The sequence below is a fragment of the Petromyzon marinus genome, chromosome 35, assembly GCF_048934315.1.
Source record: "Petromyzon marinus isolate PM22_M1 ecotype Great Lakes invasive population chromosome 35, UKy_Petmar_22M1.pri1.0, whole genome shotgun sequence".
Lineage (NCBI taxonomy): Eukaryota > Metazoa > Chordata > Hyperoartia > Petromyzontiformes > Petromyzontidae > Petromyzon > Petromyzon marinus.
In genome coordinates, this window is record NC_133701.1 from 3193193 (window position 1) to 3212812 (window position 19620).

Here is a 19620-nt window from a genome sequence, read left to right on the forward strand (position 1 = left end):
CAAAGCAGAAAGAGCGAGCCAGGAACCTGTCAATTAATCGCTTTTGTAAGCCATCCATTCATAGGTGTCTAGAGTAAGCAATTCATAGGTGTCTAGAGTACAACCAACGAATTACCCCATTGAATGTGCTTAGTCTGCCCTGCAGGTCAGCTCACACAATCTCAAAAAACTTTTACTTGCAAACCAGAAAGGAGAAATTGTTTAGCCGAGTACTGTTGTATTGGTCATACTCATGCTATTTTTGCGTCTCGAGTGATAAGGAAAATGTCAGACATCAACAATTCAACAGCGTGGTTCTGGGTACTGCAGTAGCAAAAAATGTAGTTCTCAAACTCGCTTATTATCGGCTTGTTTTGGCACGGGCTGCAACACCTCGCTACCTTCCTCAGGGGTTTGAGGCAATGCCATTCTTTGTCCCAGCAGCCCCTTTTTACATGCTTTTTTTGACCAACTGCAGCGAGTCAAAAGCATCACGTGATTCCGCTCCTTCGCAAAGGCGGAGAGGCTGTGGTGCCGAGATGCACAGCGGGAAGCGGCGCGTCTCACAATCCGTCGCGTACCTCCAGCACCGTCTGAAGCAGGAGGCGCCCGTTCTCGTGCACCACCTGCCCGATGGCCGACACGGTGGCGCAGTGCGGCAGCAGCTCCGTCTGCGGCGCAGCACAGAGGCATCGGCACGCGTGGATGCGCGTCAACCCCCACCGCATCCCACGGCCCTCACAGCCGTACTCGACACCGACAGAGGTGCCGATACGTCGAAAAACACTAGACCGGCTTCTGCTCGGGAGGCAGCAGATGCCGTTGCCTGGTGTGTACATTTTGGCATATAAACAGTCAAATTTATTTTGTCCCAGTGCAGCTGGAGGCTTTTCGAACGTGTGAAAAAAGACTTATCAATTATTCACGAGCATTTCTTCCCTGTACACACATTTGTTTGAAATAAACAAGCTGCCTTGCACACAGCGATGTGCAGTGACATGTTTTTTACATGCACGATTCCCAATGCATACGGGATTTGTTTATAAAGCCAATGAATTCGTAATATTTTTTCATTCCTTATTCGTTTTTTTTTACATGTTAAGAAATTATTACGCACCATTTAATGTAGACGTTTACATAGCTGCGAGTAACACTTTAATATTTTAGTACCGCGTGTACTCTGCACAACATTTAAAATGTTCTTTTCAACTAGATGTCATAACCATCAGATTAATAGCACACATTGCAACCACGGTCAGGCAAAGTTTGTGAAATCCAACTTTAGGATTAAGTTTAGTTTACATTTAAATCCTTTCCTCTGAATTAATCTGACGGCATGATGCTGTCCTTCCATTCCTTTCTGTATTTCAAAAATAGTGTGGGTCCACAAACATTCAGTAGACATAATACCCAAAAGCCTGCATGGGCCTACTTACAAAAAATCCACAGGCCGATTTCACAGTGGGACCCTCGGGGAACTTGAGGGAAATGAGACCTGAATAGGAAATGAGAAGTATTAGTCAGACGGTGAATATTTCATAACACGTGCCTGCGCGCGTTCACAAACATGCAACAAAGACGAAGATGTCGAGTCTCAAAGACTTACAGTCTGCTGTTAAAAAGCACCTATCAAGGCCATAGTGAGCACATAAGGGCATGGTGGGGGATAGAACTGTGCAATGTCTGGGCCATCTTTGTCTTCCCAGTGCTGCCGTTCGTACAGCGCACCGCGTGCTCTTTCTATGCTTTTATACTGTTACGATTCAGCACCCAGGTTATTCCATGAATTTTCATGATTATATTATATGCAATACTAAATACAAAAATGTACACTGGTGTGAAAGTAGCGGCCACTGGATGGTTGCAGGGCTAACATGAATGCATTACATACAACATATACGAATTGAACAGCATTGTTTCTTACACAAACGATTCGATATTGCGAGCTTAACAAAGCACATTGTTGTGCTTCAATGAGTTAAAAATTCAAACACAACTGAAACTGGAAGCGAGGTTGGTGGGTATAAACATGGGGCCTCCCCTTCTTGGCTGTGATTAGGCATGGCTGTACTCACCACACTGGAACAGTGCTTTGATGTCGCAGTTGTCTGCAACCACCACATCTGGTTTTTTCCTTAGGGCCTAAAGAAAGCAGATGTATCCCGGGTAATTGTGTGCACAACATCACGTTCGAACAGCTGGTTTCTGGCTTAACACGCTGGACCATTAGTAACAAGGTGATGCGTCCGGGAGGACATCCTACCGAGGAGATGGGAGTGATGAAATCAGCCCGGTGTGCAGGGCGCTTTGCGGATTTGCTGCATCGCAGAATCGTGGGAGACGGTGAAGGCCTTCATGAATTGATCGTTGGCAGTTGATAATGGTGAGAACGACATTGGGAGGGTGGCAAAAATGTTGCTTGCAAGGACTAAAAATAACTCGGTGCAAGATCCTAATCGCATTCCGACTGACCGCGTACAAGTCAGTAACCAGACGGGACAAACACTGAGAAGGATCAGGCAAACGAGGAGAGCCGGCCGAGGTGACGCGAGTTGGCATACCCTACGACCATTGCGGTTAAAGGGAGAGACGAGCGAGGATGAAGACAAACACGTATGGTGCACGGCCGTGTTGGTACCTGCGAAAGAAGCTGCATGAAGGAGTCCACGATATCCGGATGATCCCGGGGACCTGGCACAAATGAGTAATTGTTCGCAAGCCACATTAATAGTGTGTCGCCCCTCCCAAACTCGCGTACTTCGGCTCGATGCATCGGCGCTGCGAGGTAATGCACGTGTTTAACGTTTTGCCGATTTACATTTTAATAGGCCCCAAAATAACCTTTTACATTGACAGTTTAATTAGGTGGTAGCGGCAACTTTAGGAGATGGTGGAACACCCAAACACACCACGAGCCACGGTAATTTTAACGAAAGCCTCAGATTGGCGGCAAACGCGCATCCCTTCTATAATTCTCATCAGTTCCACTCGGATGAAACAAAATAAAAAAATAAGCAATTTAAACGAGATCATTAAAATCACATAAAATACCCAACCACATGGGTGTACATAATAATGAGCCTAAGATGTGTTTGATAAGGTTTTTGTTACATGTGTGCAAAATTACTTTTCACAATTTAATTAACATTGTTTATTCACATTAGGACACGGATCAAACATTGCTTTTAATTTGGAAAATCCTATCGCAGCAGAGCGATGCATCTTGGAATCTTGGAACCAAAGTGGCACCCCCCCCCCCTCAGACCTTCAAGAGATAACTGTGATAGGTGCTTTTGATCGCCACAATTTTGACTCCAATTGTCATCTGTTTGGTGTGCCTGTAAGCCAACGCTGATTACGTGCGCTGCAGGGAAAAGCAACAAAAAGCTTCATCTTCTGGCTCATCTCGCAAGGACACTCAAAGAGAGGGGACTAACAGATGCCCATCACTGAGGGTATCAATACTGGAGAGGTTGTATTGGATAATCACCAAATCACCTTGGATACATCCAATCTCCTTGGTATCTCAGAAGCTAAGCAGATTTGAGTCTGGCTAATATTTGGAAGGGTGACCTTGAGTGAATACCAGGCGTTGTGGGCATAGAATCAGAATATTTATTTATCCTGGAGGAATCCGATAAGCGACGAAGCGCTTTTTCACAGATGCCCAGTCAGGGTGGGTCAGCGAGTTACAACAAACAACACAGAAAACGACAGGAATGCAAAATAGAGAGACGTTAAGCAAGTCACTAGAAATAAACACAATATCAAGTTGTGAGGTGACCAGAAAAAGATTGACACGGCAATGGAATCAGCCCACACTTGATTCAATGGATTAGATTAATTGTTGTTCTTCCCCCACACCCTCCGATTAGCACGGTTGGCTACGCACGGTGCGAAAGACCATCTGCGGATTAAATCTATCTGCGCAGGAATTTGAGTGGCAGCCCCTTGGAAGCAGGGGGTTTTCTCCAGGTGCTCCAGTTTCCAGATACAGGCCTAACGCTCCAGAAGCCCGCTGAAAATTAGTCTTAAAACCCAGTGAGGCGTCTCTGAATAAAGGGCATTCTTATAGACGAGTCTCACAATTTGACGATCCATTAAGGCTTTCCCGAATGCTAGAGGCATCGTTATACCGGGGAGCACGAACCTCTGTGGAATATCGTGAGAGTGCAGGCAGCCATGTGCAGGAACAGAGCCTTCACAGTTGGGTAGTAGACAATGTCCTTGCAGAAGATGAGCACCAGCTGTGCGGGGGGGGTAAAGGCAAACACAAAACCACCATCTGCTTCATCCAGCAAAGTGGACAACGCTCCCGAAGCCAAAACGGTTTAAACTGCGCACCCAAGGAAATGTCACCATCGCCAAAGCAAGCACGGTCACAGTTAAAGCAACAAAAAACTTGCATATTTAATACAAGCGCGGAAATCCAACGAGATGCGATCGAATCAGAACAAATATCATCCAGGTGTCTGTAAACGTCCCCAAGGCAAAGCACGAAGCGTCAGTTGGTGCCCACACGCCGTCCACCTTCGGGGGCGGCCAAGTTTGGCTCATTAGGCGCGGGGTCCTGGCCCCCCGTTCTTTAGCCGTGACGGGCAATTTGGCGACGAGGCAGCGGCGGCGTCTGACCTCTCGCGTGAGCTCCAGCGCGGAGGCCTGAGGGACGGTGCTGTACATCTGGCCCAGCATCTCCGACAGCTGGGGGATCATGGGTCCAAAGTCGTCGAGCAGCGTCTTCACCGACTTGATGAACACCGTGCACACGGCCTGCGGAGACGAGGGGCGCCGCGTGAGCGGTTTTGCGAGGCGATACGTTTTCTTGTTGAATCATAAAAAAAAATGATTTAGGCCGAGCAACCAAATTTTTTTTTTTTACAAAGTATTAGGGGCGAGGCTGCTGCGTTGGGAGTGGTGCACGAGGGCAAATAAAAAAACACATAAAACATTTCTCAATAACACTGCCTTCAGAGGAAAAAATATATAAAGGGGCGACGTTTCAGGAAATAACCCTTCATGGAGTACCTAAAATGTGAAGCATATTACGTGCTATAGAAAAGGCCCATTTCCTGAAATGTCATCTATTATATTTTTTTCAAGTTTTACTTAACTTGATTCCTGTGTCGTGGTCAAATCTTGTAATCAAAAGTTAGTCTACTTCCTGTTGTCCAATCAGTTCAAAATTTTGCACACACACTCAGATCCGGTGACAATGCATGCCTGTATCAAAATCGGCATCAAGTAATCAATTAATACGCTACTTTAAAGCAATTTACATTTTGTATGGACGCCTTATTATTTATATAGATGTGTAGGGAAAAAACGCCACGGTCCCTAAACTCTCGAATCGCCTCGCCCAAGAAGCAGGCGCCACGTGTCTCAGGCGCGCTGCTCCGTGTGAACAAGTTACGGAAGTAATTAATTAAAGCGTTGATGTGGGGGGAGCAGGCGCCGCATCATTGATGTACTTCTCGACTGTCAGTTAAACGAAGTTGTTAATAAAACCGTTTTAAAAAAAAACTTTTTTTCAAGGAGTTTATTCCTTTTAAGGCATAGTTTTATTTACAAATGTGTAATTTTTTTACGTATTTAAAAGTTCAAATTGTTTGTCATTGTTATTTTCTAAATAAAAAAAATATTTTTGAACTGCAACAGACACCGATCGCTTTCCCCGTCTAGACTTAGAGGCTCGTTTGTGCGCTCGTTGCCGTGTAACAAAGAAAACTCCGCAGTTCGTCGATACGCCTTTCTGCGGGGCATTCTCTAAAGCGTGGGACCGATGCATCGTTCTGCGTGGCAATCTCTAAAGCGTGGGACCGATGCATCGTTCTGCGGGGCATTCTCTAAAGCGTGGGACCGATGCATCGTTCTGCGTGGCAATCTCTAAAGCGTGGGACCGATGCATCGTTCTGCGGGGCATTCTCTAAAGCGTGGGACCGATGCATCGTTCTGCGTGGCAATCTCTAACGCGTGGGACCGATGCATCGTTCTGCGGGGCATTCTCTAAAGCGTCGGACCGATGCATCGTTCTGCGGGGCATTCTCTAAAGCGTGGGACCGATGCATCGTTCTGCGTGGCATTCTCTAAAGCGTGGGACCGATGCATCGTTCTGCGGGGCATTCTCTAAAGCGTCGGACCGATGCATCGTTCTGCGTGGCATTCTCTAAAGCGTGGGACCGATGCATCGTTCTGCGTGGCATTCTCTAAAGCGTGGGACCGATGCATCGTTCTGCGTGGCAATCTCTAAAGCGTGGGACCGATGCATCGTTCTGCGGGGCATTCTCTAAAGCGTCGGACCGATGCATCGTTCTGCGGGGCATTCTCTAAAGTGTGGGACCGATGCATCGTTCTGCGGGGCTTTCCGACGGACGCTTTGTGTCGTTGCTCCGCACCGATAGCGCGATAGGGAATAAAGTTAGGAAAGAGGCAATAAATATTTAAGTAAAAATACCTGTGGCAACTTAATAGGTAAGGAACTTACATACGATATTGAAAATATGTTTGGTAGCTCGGCCTAGAAGAGATTTTCAGGATACAATAAGAAATGCAAGCTTAACATGTCAGGAATGATGAAAACCATGTCTTAGTTGTACCTTTTGTTTTGCATCGTTGAACTTGGTTTTTATGTTTCACGTTCAAGATAGTTACGTATACTGGACCTCCCAAAACAGACTTAATGCTATGTAATGGAAATAAAAATGTTGCAATTACGCAAGCAATTTGTTGTCTTGTGGGACGGCTTGCGTAATGAAACTGCTGTTAAATCACAATTCCTCAAACGTGGGAGGAATTTGTTCGGTAACACCAATTTGTGTTTGGAAGCAGATTATGACGATTATTTTTTTAATCACGCCTACCTCCCATTCACGAAACACACACGTACGTAGGAGGCATTCATTCGCATCCAAACTCCACGAACATTATTCTTGCAGTGGGGCACGGTGCTACTCGTGGATTTCCCTTGCACCAAGCCTGGCACGATGCAACTGTCGGAATGTTAACAGTGGAGTTGTCACCCTTAGGTGTTAGGGAACATCGAGTACCACTTAGATGCACTCTGCTATGCCCTTGACAAGGCTACGCCCTACATCTGCGAAACGTTAGGGAAAGGGGAGGCGTCGATGTTTATTTTTCCCTTTCTTATTCCAATTGTTATCAACATCGTGTCATCATCGTTGTCAATTCACTGCTGGATGAATGCCTCTCGGAGCCACCACTTCTTCCCACAATCCTGCAATGTTATAATCCACTTAGCACCTGCACACAAACCGATTTTAGAATCATGTCATGTGGACAAAAATAGATTTCGAGCTATTGAAACAGCAATGCAACCACATGTGTTTGGCAGTGGCCCGTAGTAGCAAATTGACTTCTGAGATCCCTTCAAGTGACCGTTTTGTTATCCACACATGAGTGCGGCACTTTCCTATCCACCCTGCTATCGAGATATGATTGTAGCGTGGCAGTAAAATATATTTTTAATTCTAGGAACTGGAAATCAGCCAAAAAGAATGAACAAGAGAACGAAAACCATTAACATTATCACTATGTGTTGGGTGGATTGTTACACATCGCAGGACCTTGAGCAATCGTGATGGCTTGGGAAGGCCTTTACCAGTGGATTGAGCGTGACTGATGATGAAAGAGTGATACGGTTTGAAGAACCAAGTCAATTCGCGGGTGGCTAAAATCCGGATTCGAACCCAGGATTCTCAGCAATGAGAGCTCTTTGATCTGACCCGAGCCACCCCGTCACCTGCAATAGAATGTTTATAATTCACGTTCCTGCAACACCAGATCAGAGGAAATGTTTAAATTATAAAAGAAACTGCTCGCGAATCGACGCGGCCAAGGGAAGGGCCGCGCATTTCGCTCGATTTAAATTTAGGAAGCAGAAAAACAGCAACGACGGACCCCTGCAACATTGTCTCACCGCAAAGGGCGAACGCAAGCGCCGCCGCTGAGATTGATCCGAGTGCACCGTGGGCCCGTTCCCCGCAGTGCAATCAGACCACTCATGGCACGGGCGCCGCTTACTTACCTGCCCCAACTCCTTATCATCCATCAGGCCGGCGCGCGCAGCCGCCGCAAGCACTAATGAAGAGTGACTTCACTTCACCGAGCCTCGCCAGCCAAGTCGGCAGCGGGGGCCCGCAGCTGAGCAATAGCAGCGCTCCCTCGCCTCAATAACGAAGATTGCGGTGTTATTTATGTTTTTAAACGTTTAAACAGGCAAGTGACCGAGAGCCTTACCAACAACTCACTCACGTACCACTAACAAGGGCGACGGGGTAAGCTGTTTTGGCAGCTTCCTCCACTGAGGACGGCTCTGCGGCCTTGGTGAAAGCAGAGCGGAATTCGCATCCTGGTGCCGACGATGTCTCCAGAGCACCAGCTATGCCACATCAGCACCGCGAGATCCCGGTGCCCGACCAATGTCCACCCCGCGGGGTCAGACGTTTAACCAGATTCGCTCACCTCCACCACGTGGCTGTCATTGATCCACTTCGCGAGGAGCTTCTGCACCAGTTGGAACACCTGCTGGAGCACTACGACCACCTGTAATGGCGCGCGCACGCACAGACAGCAAGCAAGGCCGGCGCTTTACCGCACGCCGCGTGTCAGCGGCACAGCAGCACCTGTCCCGGAGCCGCACTGGGGGGGGGGGGGGGGGTGTTGCCTTGAAGGTCCGATTTGTGGTTTAAAAAGGGTCAAACTGAAAATAACGGCAACGATGAGGAGCAATGTCAGCCCCACAACGTGACACCACGGCTCAATCGAGTGATGTGGAGCATGGTCGAGCCCCAGTGGGATGGACAACATCGAGGAGCTTCATGCAAAGCCATAAAAAACGCCAGCATTCGAGCTCCCATTTTCACGTTGCACGGCTCTAAGAGGATATTTCACAGCGGCCTTTAAACCTTAACTGCTTTGGTTATAAATTGTTTCGTAATTATAATATTTTATATGGTGGTAAAGCAATTAAGAGTGAATAATTACCACTCTTGGCATTTTGAAAAAGGGGGTCATTTTGATTTACTCAGCTTTTCTAGGAGACATCCACTTTATAATGCTTGAATAAATCGACAAAATTGAAATTAGGTTTTTCAAAAGACTCTTAATGAAGCCCGTGCTGCCGGTATGAATACAAAACAGCTGCTTTAGAAGTAGTTGCCCTGGGGAACTCTGCATTTATAAGGTGGGCTTTTTTTGGGGAACTGTAATAAAACAATGTAACGCCTTCTCTACCACCCCCGGTGGTCACACGTATCCCTCCTCGCTGGTGCTGTACGTGAATCCATCAACTCGAATTCGCCAGCTTCCTTTGCTTAATAATTAAACTACGATGGTAATGGCAATCCCATGGAGACTTACAAAAGACCCAAATTGACGCGTCAAATTTTGAACAAGGCCCATTACCTTTGAGATGTGTTAATGAGCCCAAGGGTGCGTGCGTGCACACACAAAGACAATGGAAATGGTAGCGGAGGTAAAGGATGGCTCCGTTGTCACACGAATGCACCGCAGGGCTGTTCAATGAACATCGCGAGCGCTGCTCACTTTCCATACCACTGACCCTCCCCCTCCAGGGCGACGTCAACCTTCCTCCTTCCCTAGCCTCATAGGTCCAGACACCCCGAGCCAACCCCCCCCCCCCCCCCATCACGATTGATAGACCTTCTGGAGGGAAAGGAGAGGATGGCGCGACAATGATCGAACAGATCTGGGTTTCGCGTCACCGTGGCGAAAAACGTCTTCGTCCACGTGGCGCTCGCGCTGCTGCGCTGCTCTCGAGTGACAACAGTCGGGGGCGGGTGGGTTTTGGGGGAGGGTGGGGGCGGCCCGGGCAGAGGAGTGGGGAGAGGGGGGGGGGCCCTTGCTGGCGCGACGATCAGCCAAATTTGAGGGCAGTGCGAGTGGCTTCCCTTCGCTCCCATCCCGCCGGATGCCCTATGTGGCGACCTCGAGGCTCAGGTGGCACGAGGTGCCGAGGTGTCGCAGCACTGCCTCCATCATTACACCCTAGAGGCAATTGAGAACGTTTGTGATGTGCTGGAATGGTTTTTTGGTGGGTAACGTTTGATTTCCCCCCCCCACCCACTCTCTCCCCGACAATTCCAACTTTAATTGAGGTATGGATTTCTTGAAAAATCAGATTTTGTAATTAAAAGTCACATCTAAGTTCACCGGCCATGGAACACCATAAGGGCTGTGTTCAGGCTGTAGGGCTTGCAAGGCTGACCGCACAGCCTTTGCAGGCTATGCCCAACCAATTAATCACCAGCGTTCACCTCCGATCCCGTTTGGCACATTTCAGAGTGATGTTGACAGCACGTATCCTCACCTTTACTCCCTTCCAACGCCCACCACCACCCTCCCCCCCCACCTTTTCCCACAACTCTTTCTAATCCCTCGGGTACTCTCCCCTTTGCCAACTTGCTGGCATCTCTCAGCGCCCGTCCGCCCGCCCGCCCGCCCATTCTCTCCTAGCAGTCCGCCCCGCCCACCCGCCGCGCAGCATGAGCGAGGATAGCAAAAATCCCCACAGGTTTCCCAACGCCGTACTTACTGGATTGGGTCCATCACCGGCCGGCTTACGCTTGGCCTCGGTCCCGTCGCGCTCGGAGTCAAGGCGACTGATATCCAAGGTGGTAAACAAATTGGACAAGAGACCCAAAATATGTATGATTGCTAGCTTACTGGATGGGTTTGGCTGCAAGGGAAGGTCATAAAAAACAAAAGCATGAGAGGGGAAAGAAAAAAACCAAAGAGAAACATGAGCAACTCAAATAAGTGTTTCAGTGCAGACAAATCAATTAAACCAAGTTAAAAAACTAACCGTCAATCAATGCAGGGAAAACATTGTCACTCAAAAATGACTAAATGTAGAAAATTTAAATCATTTTGCAAACACTTTAAAGAAAACGATTAACTTCGTAAAAATAATGCCAGTGGTATTTTAAATGATTATAAATACAAAAGAAATAACCACTTTAAAAATACAATGCAATATTAACTCTACGAAAGGAAAAAAAATTACACGCTTCTGAAAGCAGGATTAACAAATACTTGAATATAATAAACAAACGATATACTTACGTGATGCCAAAAAACACACGCACACAAACAGCAGAAACTATGAACGAAATAAGTGAATCAACAAACTGTCAAAATACTAAATGAGCACCAAGGGAACAAATAATTCAAATAATGGGGCAATCATTATTGTGGGGTGGGAGGGGGGGGAAGAAAATGTGTTAAAACCATTCCCAAGCAGCAGGAGGTATGCCAAGGATCTCTAATATGGAGCAAGGTGGAATAATCAAATGTAATGGCGGCATGGCATTCACTGCCATGCGCGTAAACATCGCACGGTTAACATGTGTCGATTTTGTTTGCAGGCACACAGTCTCAGCACGGGTGAAACCCGATTGTGCGGTTCACTCACTCAAGACGCGCTCAGAAGGCGTGCGTCCGATCGCGCTCGTTTAGGTTACGGGATGATGCATTGAAACATCGCGCAATTACGCTCTGTTTCTATTATACTAAAAAAAAACCCCACCGTTAGAGGGCTCACGCGCTCCAGGCAATGTGAAAACGCAGGGTAAAATTTGGTCATCCATCATGCTCCGCACATTCGAGTTTCTGTTTGCCATTCTACAATAACGGTCACGCGGGTTAATGTATCATGATGCCGGGCAGTGCATTTTCGCAAGCATTTGCCAAACATGTATGTGTATATAAAAATAAAAAAGCACCTCCGCACACAGGTGCATATTTGATTTTTCCCGAGGCATGCACGAATCCGTCACGTGTCACCAAGTGTGGAACATTGATCCTTTCTGACACGGGGGGGGGGAGGCATGGGGCAAGGGAGGCCGTGGTGCAGCAAGCTCTAGGAAGGCATTCGGCAAGAACGGAGAGAGATGCAGGGGTGCAAGAGGAACGCGGGGAGGACGGCATGGAGGACGTCTGCTAATAGTATTTCAATTACATTTCCTGGCGAGCTTGTGTGACCACCCGCGGAGGGCTGCACAGATTCGAGCGAGAGCAAGAGTCCGCCGCTAGCGCCATTATTACGCTTTTAACCCATTATCCGCTGCAGCTTGCCAAACCGCTTCGCAACAGACCTCGATAAAAAAAAAAAACATGTGAGCCCGGTGTCGGTGGTAAACGTCTCTCAGGCTCCGCGTACGGAAGTTCAGCTTCACGTGGCATCCTCGCGATCAAGTGTGATACGGCGGTAATTATACTATACCGCCGCACTAAGGGAATTGCAGGTGTCACGGTTTACATTGTGCTCTGGGACCACAATTCGCTGCAAGCCGCAGACAGGCAAAATTACAAGGCAGATGTTTTATTATTACTTCTAGCACCCAGCTCCTTGTGGATATGTAGATACATATTAGCGAAATTACATTTGCTCCTTTGTAAGGTGAAAACTCATTCAATATGTTCTACTTAATGTGCATTCTTATTCTATACATTTGAAAAAAAATTGATCAAACGTAGCCATTCCTATCGTACAAAGACACCGGCAAGAGTTTTACTTCGCTGAACAATAAACCGCGGGGAAACTTGTCTTAGAATGTTACGAGCATCGCGGCCATGGGTTCTCCGTTATTCAGCTGCGAATACCGCACGGCCGCACTGCCACCAACACGAGCTATATATTCAAAGTGAACAAAAATCCACTTCCCAGTTGGACATAAGAAACGGAAATTCTGGGTGTTTTCCCCCAACCGTGGACATTGGGCAACTTCTGCGCTCGCAATATGTCCGCGCGCGTAACGAGCTAACCGCCCCGACACCTGACAAGCAGCGAGGTCCGGTGATGCAACGGCATGGTCTAAATACAACTGTAGTAATAATAATAATAACCTCCATTTTATAAAGCGACTTTCACACTGAAGCACCTCAAAGGGTTCAGCGGCAACCAAAGACGCCGAGGGGTAGTTGTGAAAAAACATGAAAACGAAAGCACGTAGCGGAGGAGAAAACTTAAGAGGAAGGTTCCGGTGGGGCGCGGATGAAGCCAAGTAAAGAGCAAATGGCGGCAGGCACGCAAACGACGAAGGCATTGCTTGGGGAAGCGGGGTCTCGCTTAGGCCAAAAAAATATACTTCACGATTATTATTTTCCCCTAATTGCACACCTGCTCCTGTTATAGTTACAAATCCGACGCTCGAAAAGGCTTTCACAATTTAAAGCGTGTTTTGCACAATTACGTCTCCAAAATATGTCAATAAGTGGAAAATGTGCGGCGTTGTTTTTCAACCGCATTGTTAGTCTGGAAATAGATGGGTCTGTGTTTTTTTTGAGAGACCACCGATTTCATCCATCTGGTCATGCAAAGCAAATGTCATTATCTCGACTCTCATCAGTGGAAGCATTGTGGTCCTAATGGACCACACTGTACGTTTGCTGGCTGCGGCCTCTGAGGCTGGATTAGCATTAACAGTTAATTAACAAAAACATTAAGCGTATTTTATGCTTCGGATACATCTATGTGCGTGTGCACATACATCGATTTATTTGCAGCAGATTTGATTTAGGAATTATATGATGCAAATATATATTTGTGCATTATGCACAAACGTCATGCGCCAGATGGTGATTCCGGGCAAAGCGATGAATAATTTTTCGTTTGTTTATAACCTCTCCATCGCAGCCGATTAGCAAAGCAGCCTCGCGTTCGTCGGTTGTCTCGGCAGCCTCACAGGCATACCCCGCCACGAGCCAAACGGGCTTCATCCATAATTACCAATCTGACGAGCTTACAGAATTTACGTCGGAAGGAGGAAGGGGTAGATGCGGGATGGGGAGGGGGTTGGGGGTGGATTGACTCGGGGCACGGTAATTCGTCCTAAGCGTAATGGAGAGATCCAGGGGTCGACAATGCCACTTGCCCGCCGGCAAAAAACGAGATGGGAGTTAGAGCGCGGACTGTGGGCCGGGTCGGAGCAGACGGGCTACAATGGCGACACCCGTGCCGGTCCGGCCTCTGGCTGTGCATCACCGCAATAAAAATCCTGACAGCCGCCTCTTTTTGACGGGATGCACAAGCGCACCCTCGCTAAGGCGACAGTTAAATTATCCCCTTCACGGGTTACCTTCACAGCACCTGCCGAGCCTTGTAGGCACAGAGTAGCGTGGCAGACGCCCTCTCAATGCCACCAACATTAAGGACTGGCTTTAGACATGTCAGCCTGTCAGTACAGCTTGGGAGCTAGGAGTAAATGGTTTCAATTTTCTACGTAGGGGCACGCACCACACCACCTTTAAGGCTCCGCAGCTGAACGCCAGTGGAAGCTGTCCAGTTCACTCGACACAGGATTTCCTCTCCAGCGCAGTCGGCCGTAATCTTAAAGGAGGCCTCACCATCGCCGGCCAAGGCCAATGGCACGCTTTCCGCAGGCTTTACATAAAGAGCGCACGCGGGATCCATTTTATACGGTCGGCCGCTACCACCAGCACCGCCGTACAACACTCATTTGATCCTGATTCAGGAAACATTAAAAAAATTTAAACCCTCAGTTGGAAGCTTTTGCTTGGCTACCACCACCCCCTGATTCAACACCCCGCGTGGCTGTACAGCTGTTCCATATTCACAGCCAAATGAATTATGTAAAGGTTGTGAATGCACTCGCTGCGAAGAGCTGGCAAAGGGCGATCAAAGGGGCCATTGCGAAAGGCGGGGGACTGTCAACGTCGCTGGGCCCATCGAGAAAATTGGGGCTATTTGCACCATCGGCAAGCGTTGCTGGACGTGACGTGAAACACGGCTGCATGATACGACGCCAATTACCGCCGTGTGCACTCAATCATGGCCTAGAACGATGAGCATCGGCTCAGTCAGCAAGCCAGCTTTACATGTGCCGACATGACAATGCTATCGCGCATCCACGGCACATATTTGCGTACATAACCCAGTTGGGCGTATTATTGTATCTTCGCCGTTACAATAATTGTAACGGCGAAGATAATGCTACGCTTGCGCCGTCTGCAATTCGCTTGATGCCTCGTGCTGAGAAAATGGTCCTAAAGCCGCATTAGCCAGCGACTGCAGTGAAGAGAGCGAGCGAACTAAGTTACAAACAACTCGCTAATTAATCTCATCGGAAAAGCACATCTGCTACCCCGCGTCTCACCGTATCAACTGCCTCCTGCTCCCCCATTACACCCACCGTCCTGCGTACATTATACAACACAGCAGGGTAAAGGAATAAATTGAGGGGGGGGGACCCTAGCCCCTTTTCGGATCATTAACCTGAACAGCAAGCCTTCAGCCGAATACGTGACCCCTGTAAAGGAAGATAAGGCGACAACACGCCAACAAAAACTATTTCATTCACGCTTTTTGCGGTCGGCGGGGAGGGTTTGACGAGGAGCGGTGGGGGGGGGACAGGCGGACGGGGCAGGGAAGTAAGAACGGGAGCGGGATGGGAGCCAGGAGGGAGGTCCGGGGCGGAAACTCTGTGCGCTCGTTGCTATCACGGTAATTACGGGAGGGGTCCCTCGAAGCGTGGTGCTTTCTGTCGACGGTCGGTCGTGAGGGGGGAGGGGGTCACTCACCGGTTGCTCGGCCAGGCTCTCCAGCTGCTGGATGTGCGGGGTGAGCAGCGACTGCAGGTGCCCCAGGATCTCGGCGACGGGCAGTGGGGACAGCATCAGCCCCAGGGCCTGCATTAGCCACATGCATTGGCTGCTCTGTGGGCCCCGCGCACACCACAGCGCATTCTCAACGTACGGAACTGGCAGTTTGCACAGCGCGGTCGTATGTGGGGGGGGGGGGGAAACACAGTGCACGTGTGCATATACGCACAAAGACATAGACGGCCCCCCCTCCCCACACCCCGAATAGCCTTAACAAACTGTTGGGGGAAATGGTGTAAGCGTGCACCTGTGAAGGCCGGCACAACACGCGAAGGGGGTGGGTGGCCAGCACCAAAGCCGAGCCAATCGGGGGAGTTTGACAAAATAATGCCTGCTTCCCATATCTCTCTCTCCACACACAAAAAAAATCGATTTTTTTTTCATCACACTCCGCACGGTCTTCTGGGAGTGCAGTTGTAGGACAGGTTCAGACACCCCTTACCACAAATATTATCTTTGGCTGGATAAGTTAACCAAGGTAGCCACGTATATAGTGCAGTGTAATAACAACTGTGCCACTCAACCAATATATAAAGAGCAAGGCAAACATCCTCCATATAGCCTTAACAGATAGTTGGGGCAAGTTCTGTTAGCGAGCACCCATGAAGGTCGGCATGACACACAAGGGGGTGGGGGGTGGCCAGCACCACGCCCGATTGCCTTTGTCTCCCTTGTGGCGATGTTTAGATACTGCATCAGGTACCCATTTGAGGTGACCTAGGGGAGGCCCAGGACCGGTTCAGATACTCGTCACTGGTGTTGGCCTTGAGTGGGAATCGAACTCGGGTCACGTCGTAGCTCAGCGCCCTAACCACTACACTACTGCTGGCACACACACACACAAAGTAACAAAAATTCCTAGCTTGGTCTCGTAGACAATGGGACATTTGCTGTTAGGGAGCACAATGACGGTCGGCGAGGAGGGTTGGTCTTTCACAAATGCATTGAGTGTTTTGTTAAACATTCTCATCATATGCTCAGCACCGCCACAACCGCTGTCCATGACTGCACAGTCACAAACTATTACGCAAATACGTTAGCGATGATTTAAGCTGAACGAGAGGAAGTGGCAGGGTGGGTCAGCTCACAGGGCTGAGCCGGCAATGCTGAGATCCTGGGTTTGAACCCGGACAGAAACACAGACGATTAAAATTAGTTTTCAAATATGGTTTCAGCCCGGTCACCAATGACTGCACAAAAAAAAGTGGGGTTTCATTTAAATTGGCCAAATTACAGCTCTAAGGTTCGATTGACATGCTAGGAACACTCTTTGCCAGGCATAAAAAATATACGCCCCAAGTGTGGATACAGAGAATTCATGAAGTGACCACAGACAGTTCGGTGATATCATCTTCCGAGACCATTCTCCCGACAGGGTGATGCGCCGATAGCTGCCGAGTTTCCCAATGTCAAGTGACGCCTCTCACGACATGATGCCAATAGCACAAGTGGAATGCCATTTTGGGAAGAAGGAAAAAAATCCAATGACACAAACCATTCCAGCAAAAAAACAATTGCCCCCAAAACTCCCCAACAGACACCCACAAGAGACATCCCAAAGCTGGAGTGCCTTTTATCGAGGAGCGCTTTGGCATGCGAGTTGTGCTGCGTTGCTGTGCTGCATTAATTTCAACATGATAAGCCACTTCGTTCAAGCTGCAATTTGTGGCCAGGTTCGCTTCTGAAAAAGAGCTATAGAACTCAGTGGGCCCTACCTGGTAAAATAAAAAAAATAGTTTCGATAGTTTAGTTTGCTCGGTGCTTCGTTTTGCTTCTGGAGGGGGCAGGGGGTGTACACATGCTCTGCCACATGTGGTGCGGGAGGGGGTGCCGGTTTTTACACATCAGCTCTCTGGCACAGTTGCACAGAACTCTCTACTCAAGTGATCCATAAACTCCAGCCTTTGAGCGAGTACACAGACCACACGTTCAACACCCTGCCTACTCTGTGCACAGGATCTGTGTGGTGAATTGCAGAGGTCTGAGAAACTTAAAAATCTGCGGGGGGAGGAGGGGGGGGGGCTGCGAAGTGGATGAAATGTGGCAGTAAAGAACAACGTGGTTGTCAACTCGTCTGTGCGGAGAGCTCGGGCGTCAGCCTCTCGGGTGCGCATGTTTTCTCCAGTGTAAGCAGGTTGCCGCCCGCACGCAAATAATTCACTAATTAAATACTGCATTGAAAAAGAGTCTTGAGACCCCAGATGATAAAAAAAATGTCATTACCATCCATGGTGCCAATTCACACGGAATAAAAACGACTAGTTTTTTTTTACGAGACCTTGCAGTCACTTCAAACGTCAAAATACTGCAATTCCAATTTCCTGCAGAGCCCCGACAGTGTGTGCGTGGCGGTGCAGATTAGAAGGAAGTCTGCAGTGCCCTAAAAGCGGCTCCACCACCGCCTTCAATCAGCATCAAAATATTGATCAAACCCGGCTTCTGAAAGCACACAGCAAGCCTCATTAGATAATTCACAGTCTGCGGAGGTACCAATTCCACCGGCCACCCATTTACAGGGCTTACAGCGCGCGTCAGACGAGCTTTACAAGTCCTGCTTTATGGAGCGCGGAGCGAGGGGGCCTTCATTATTGCGCCCAATGCAGGTGAATGCGTAAATTATTCATGAGCAGCGAGTGTGACAGAATGAGGGACAATGTCTCCCTAAGGGAGGGGGTAACCGAGAGGTGGGGGCTAATGGGTTGGGGGGGGGGCGCGAGGCTCAGAGCCCCCCCCCCCCTCCTCCGAGCGTGACGAGGAAGCGCTGTGTGCGAGCGCGAGCGGGAATTCACTTTGCGTTTCCGTCCACGGCTGCCGGAGTGCGTGCACGGAAGGAAGCGTGGCGGCGGGGCGACTTTTCCGTCGCCTCCAGGGGCGGCGGTGGCGGTGGTCGTCCGCTCGCCGCGGGGAAGCAGTCGCAAGAGCCCCCAAAGACCGCGGTTAAACGCCAGCTGTTAATAACTTTGCTGCGGCAACAGCGGTAGCTAGGAGGGTACGGCTACGAGACGTAGATGCACGAGGTAATGAGCTCCTAATGATTGCTGTGACACGCACGTGAAAGCAGGTAAGTGTCATGCATTGATTCATAGCCATTTTCCACACCCGAGGCATCCTCCCTCCATGGTGTCCGCATTTCAGTGCCATTTATCTCCGCTCTGGGATCTCACCATTGAGTGGCACTGTCTGTGGGCCATGTTATATCAGCAGTTTGGCTAATTACATTTTATCAAATGCTCAGCAGCTTGAGCAACGTATATACAGTAAAACCTTGGATTGCGAGCATAATTCGTTCCGGAAACGTGTTTGTAATCCAAAGCATTCGTATATCAGTTGTGATCACGTGACGCTCGGCAGACAAAGTGTATACGTACTACTCGTATTGCAAGACCTCGCTAGTTTATCAAATTAAAATTTACTTTATAAATTTTGCTTGTCTTGCAAAACACTCGCAGACCAAGTTACTCGCAATCCAAGGTTTTACTGTACTGTCTCCCTAATGTTGGAATGGATAAATGAAATTGTAGGGAAAAAAAGTGAGCGATAAAGTGACGCCAGGCAATTTTTACGTTCGGCATTTTAATTGGTGGAAAGACACCGCCATTTCAGAGGCCTCTTACCGGTATACTTTTTGCTCGTAACTTGAAGGAAAGAAATCCCGTGGGGTGAGTTAATTAGTTTACCACTTTATGAAATTGTCTCAAAAGCAGCACAGTGTCAGGCGGCAACTGTGAGCACGGGGAAATGCTGTGCCCCCGAGGAGGGCGCATGCATGAATCACTGCCGTCACGCCTCCCAGTAATTGCTCGAGAGAAAAAAAAAACTGAAATTGCGAACATGTAAAGAAAATAAGAATTAGATTTTTTGGGTTTTTTTAAGATTGCGGAAATATGTTCGAATTGTGCTAATGGTGTGTTTTTCAAAAGTTGAAAAAAATGTACATTTGGAACTCTCAACTAGCAGCGCATCACCCAGTGTATGGGTAATGGC

The 19620-nt window shown here is 48.5% G+C and overlaps 1 protein-coding gene across 2 annotated transcripts in view; it reads right to left on the reverse strand.

The window, feature by feature from the left end:
* Positions 1-19620, reverse strand: part of IPO13 (importin 13) — a 69712-nt gene that overhangs the window by 4162 nt on the left and 45930 nt on the right. Inside the window, exons 12-20 of one of the 2 annotated variants that reach the window (XM_032966014.2) lie at positions 15556-15690; positions 10550-10693; positions 8458-8538; positions 4612-4749; positions 4130-4226; positions 2618-2670; positions 2055-2121; positions 1416-1474; positions 561-650 (exon numbers count right to left, since the gene is read on the reverse strand). In XM_032966014.2, coding sequence (XP_032821905.2) covers positions 561-650; positions 1416-1474; positions 2055-2121; positions 2618-2670; positions 4130-4226; positions 4612-4749; positions 8458-8538; positions 10550-10693; positions 15556-15690 — 864 coding nt within the window. The remainder of the gene's footprint in view (positions 1-560; positions 651-1415; positions 1475-2054; positions 2122-2617; positions 2671-4129; positions 4227-4611; positions 4750-8457; positions 8539-10549; positions 10694-15555; positions 15691-19620) is intronic. The other variant, XM_032966015.2, reaches the window with a different exon arrangement.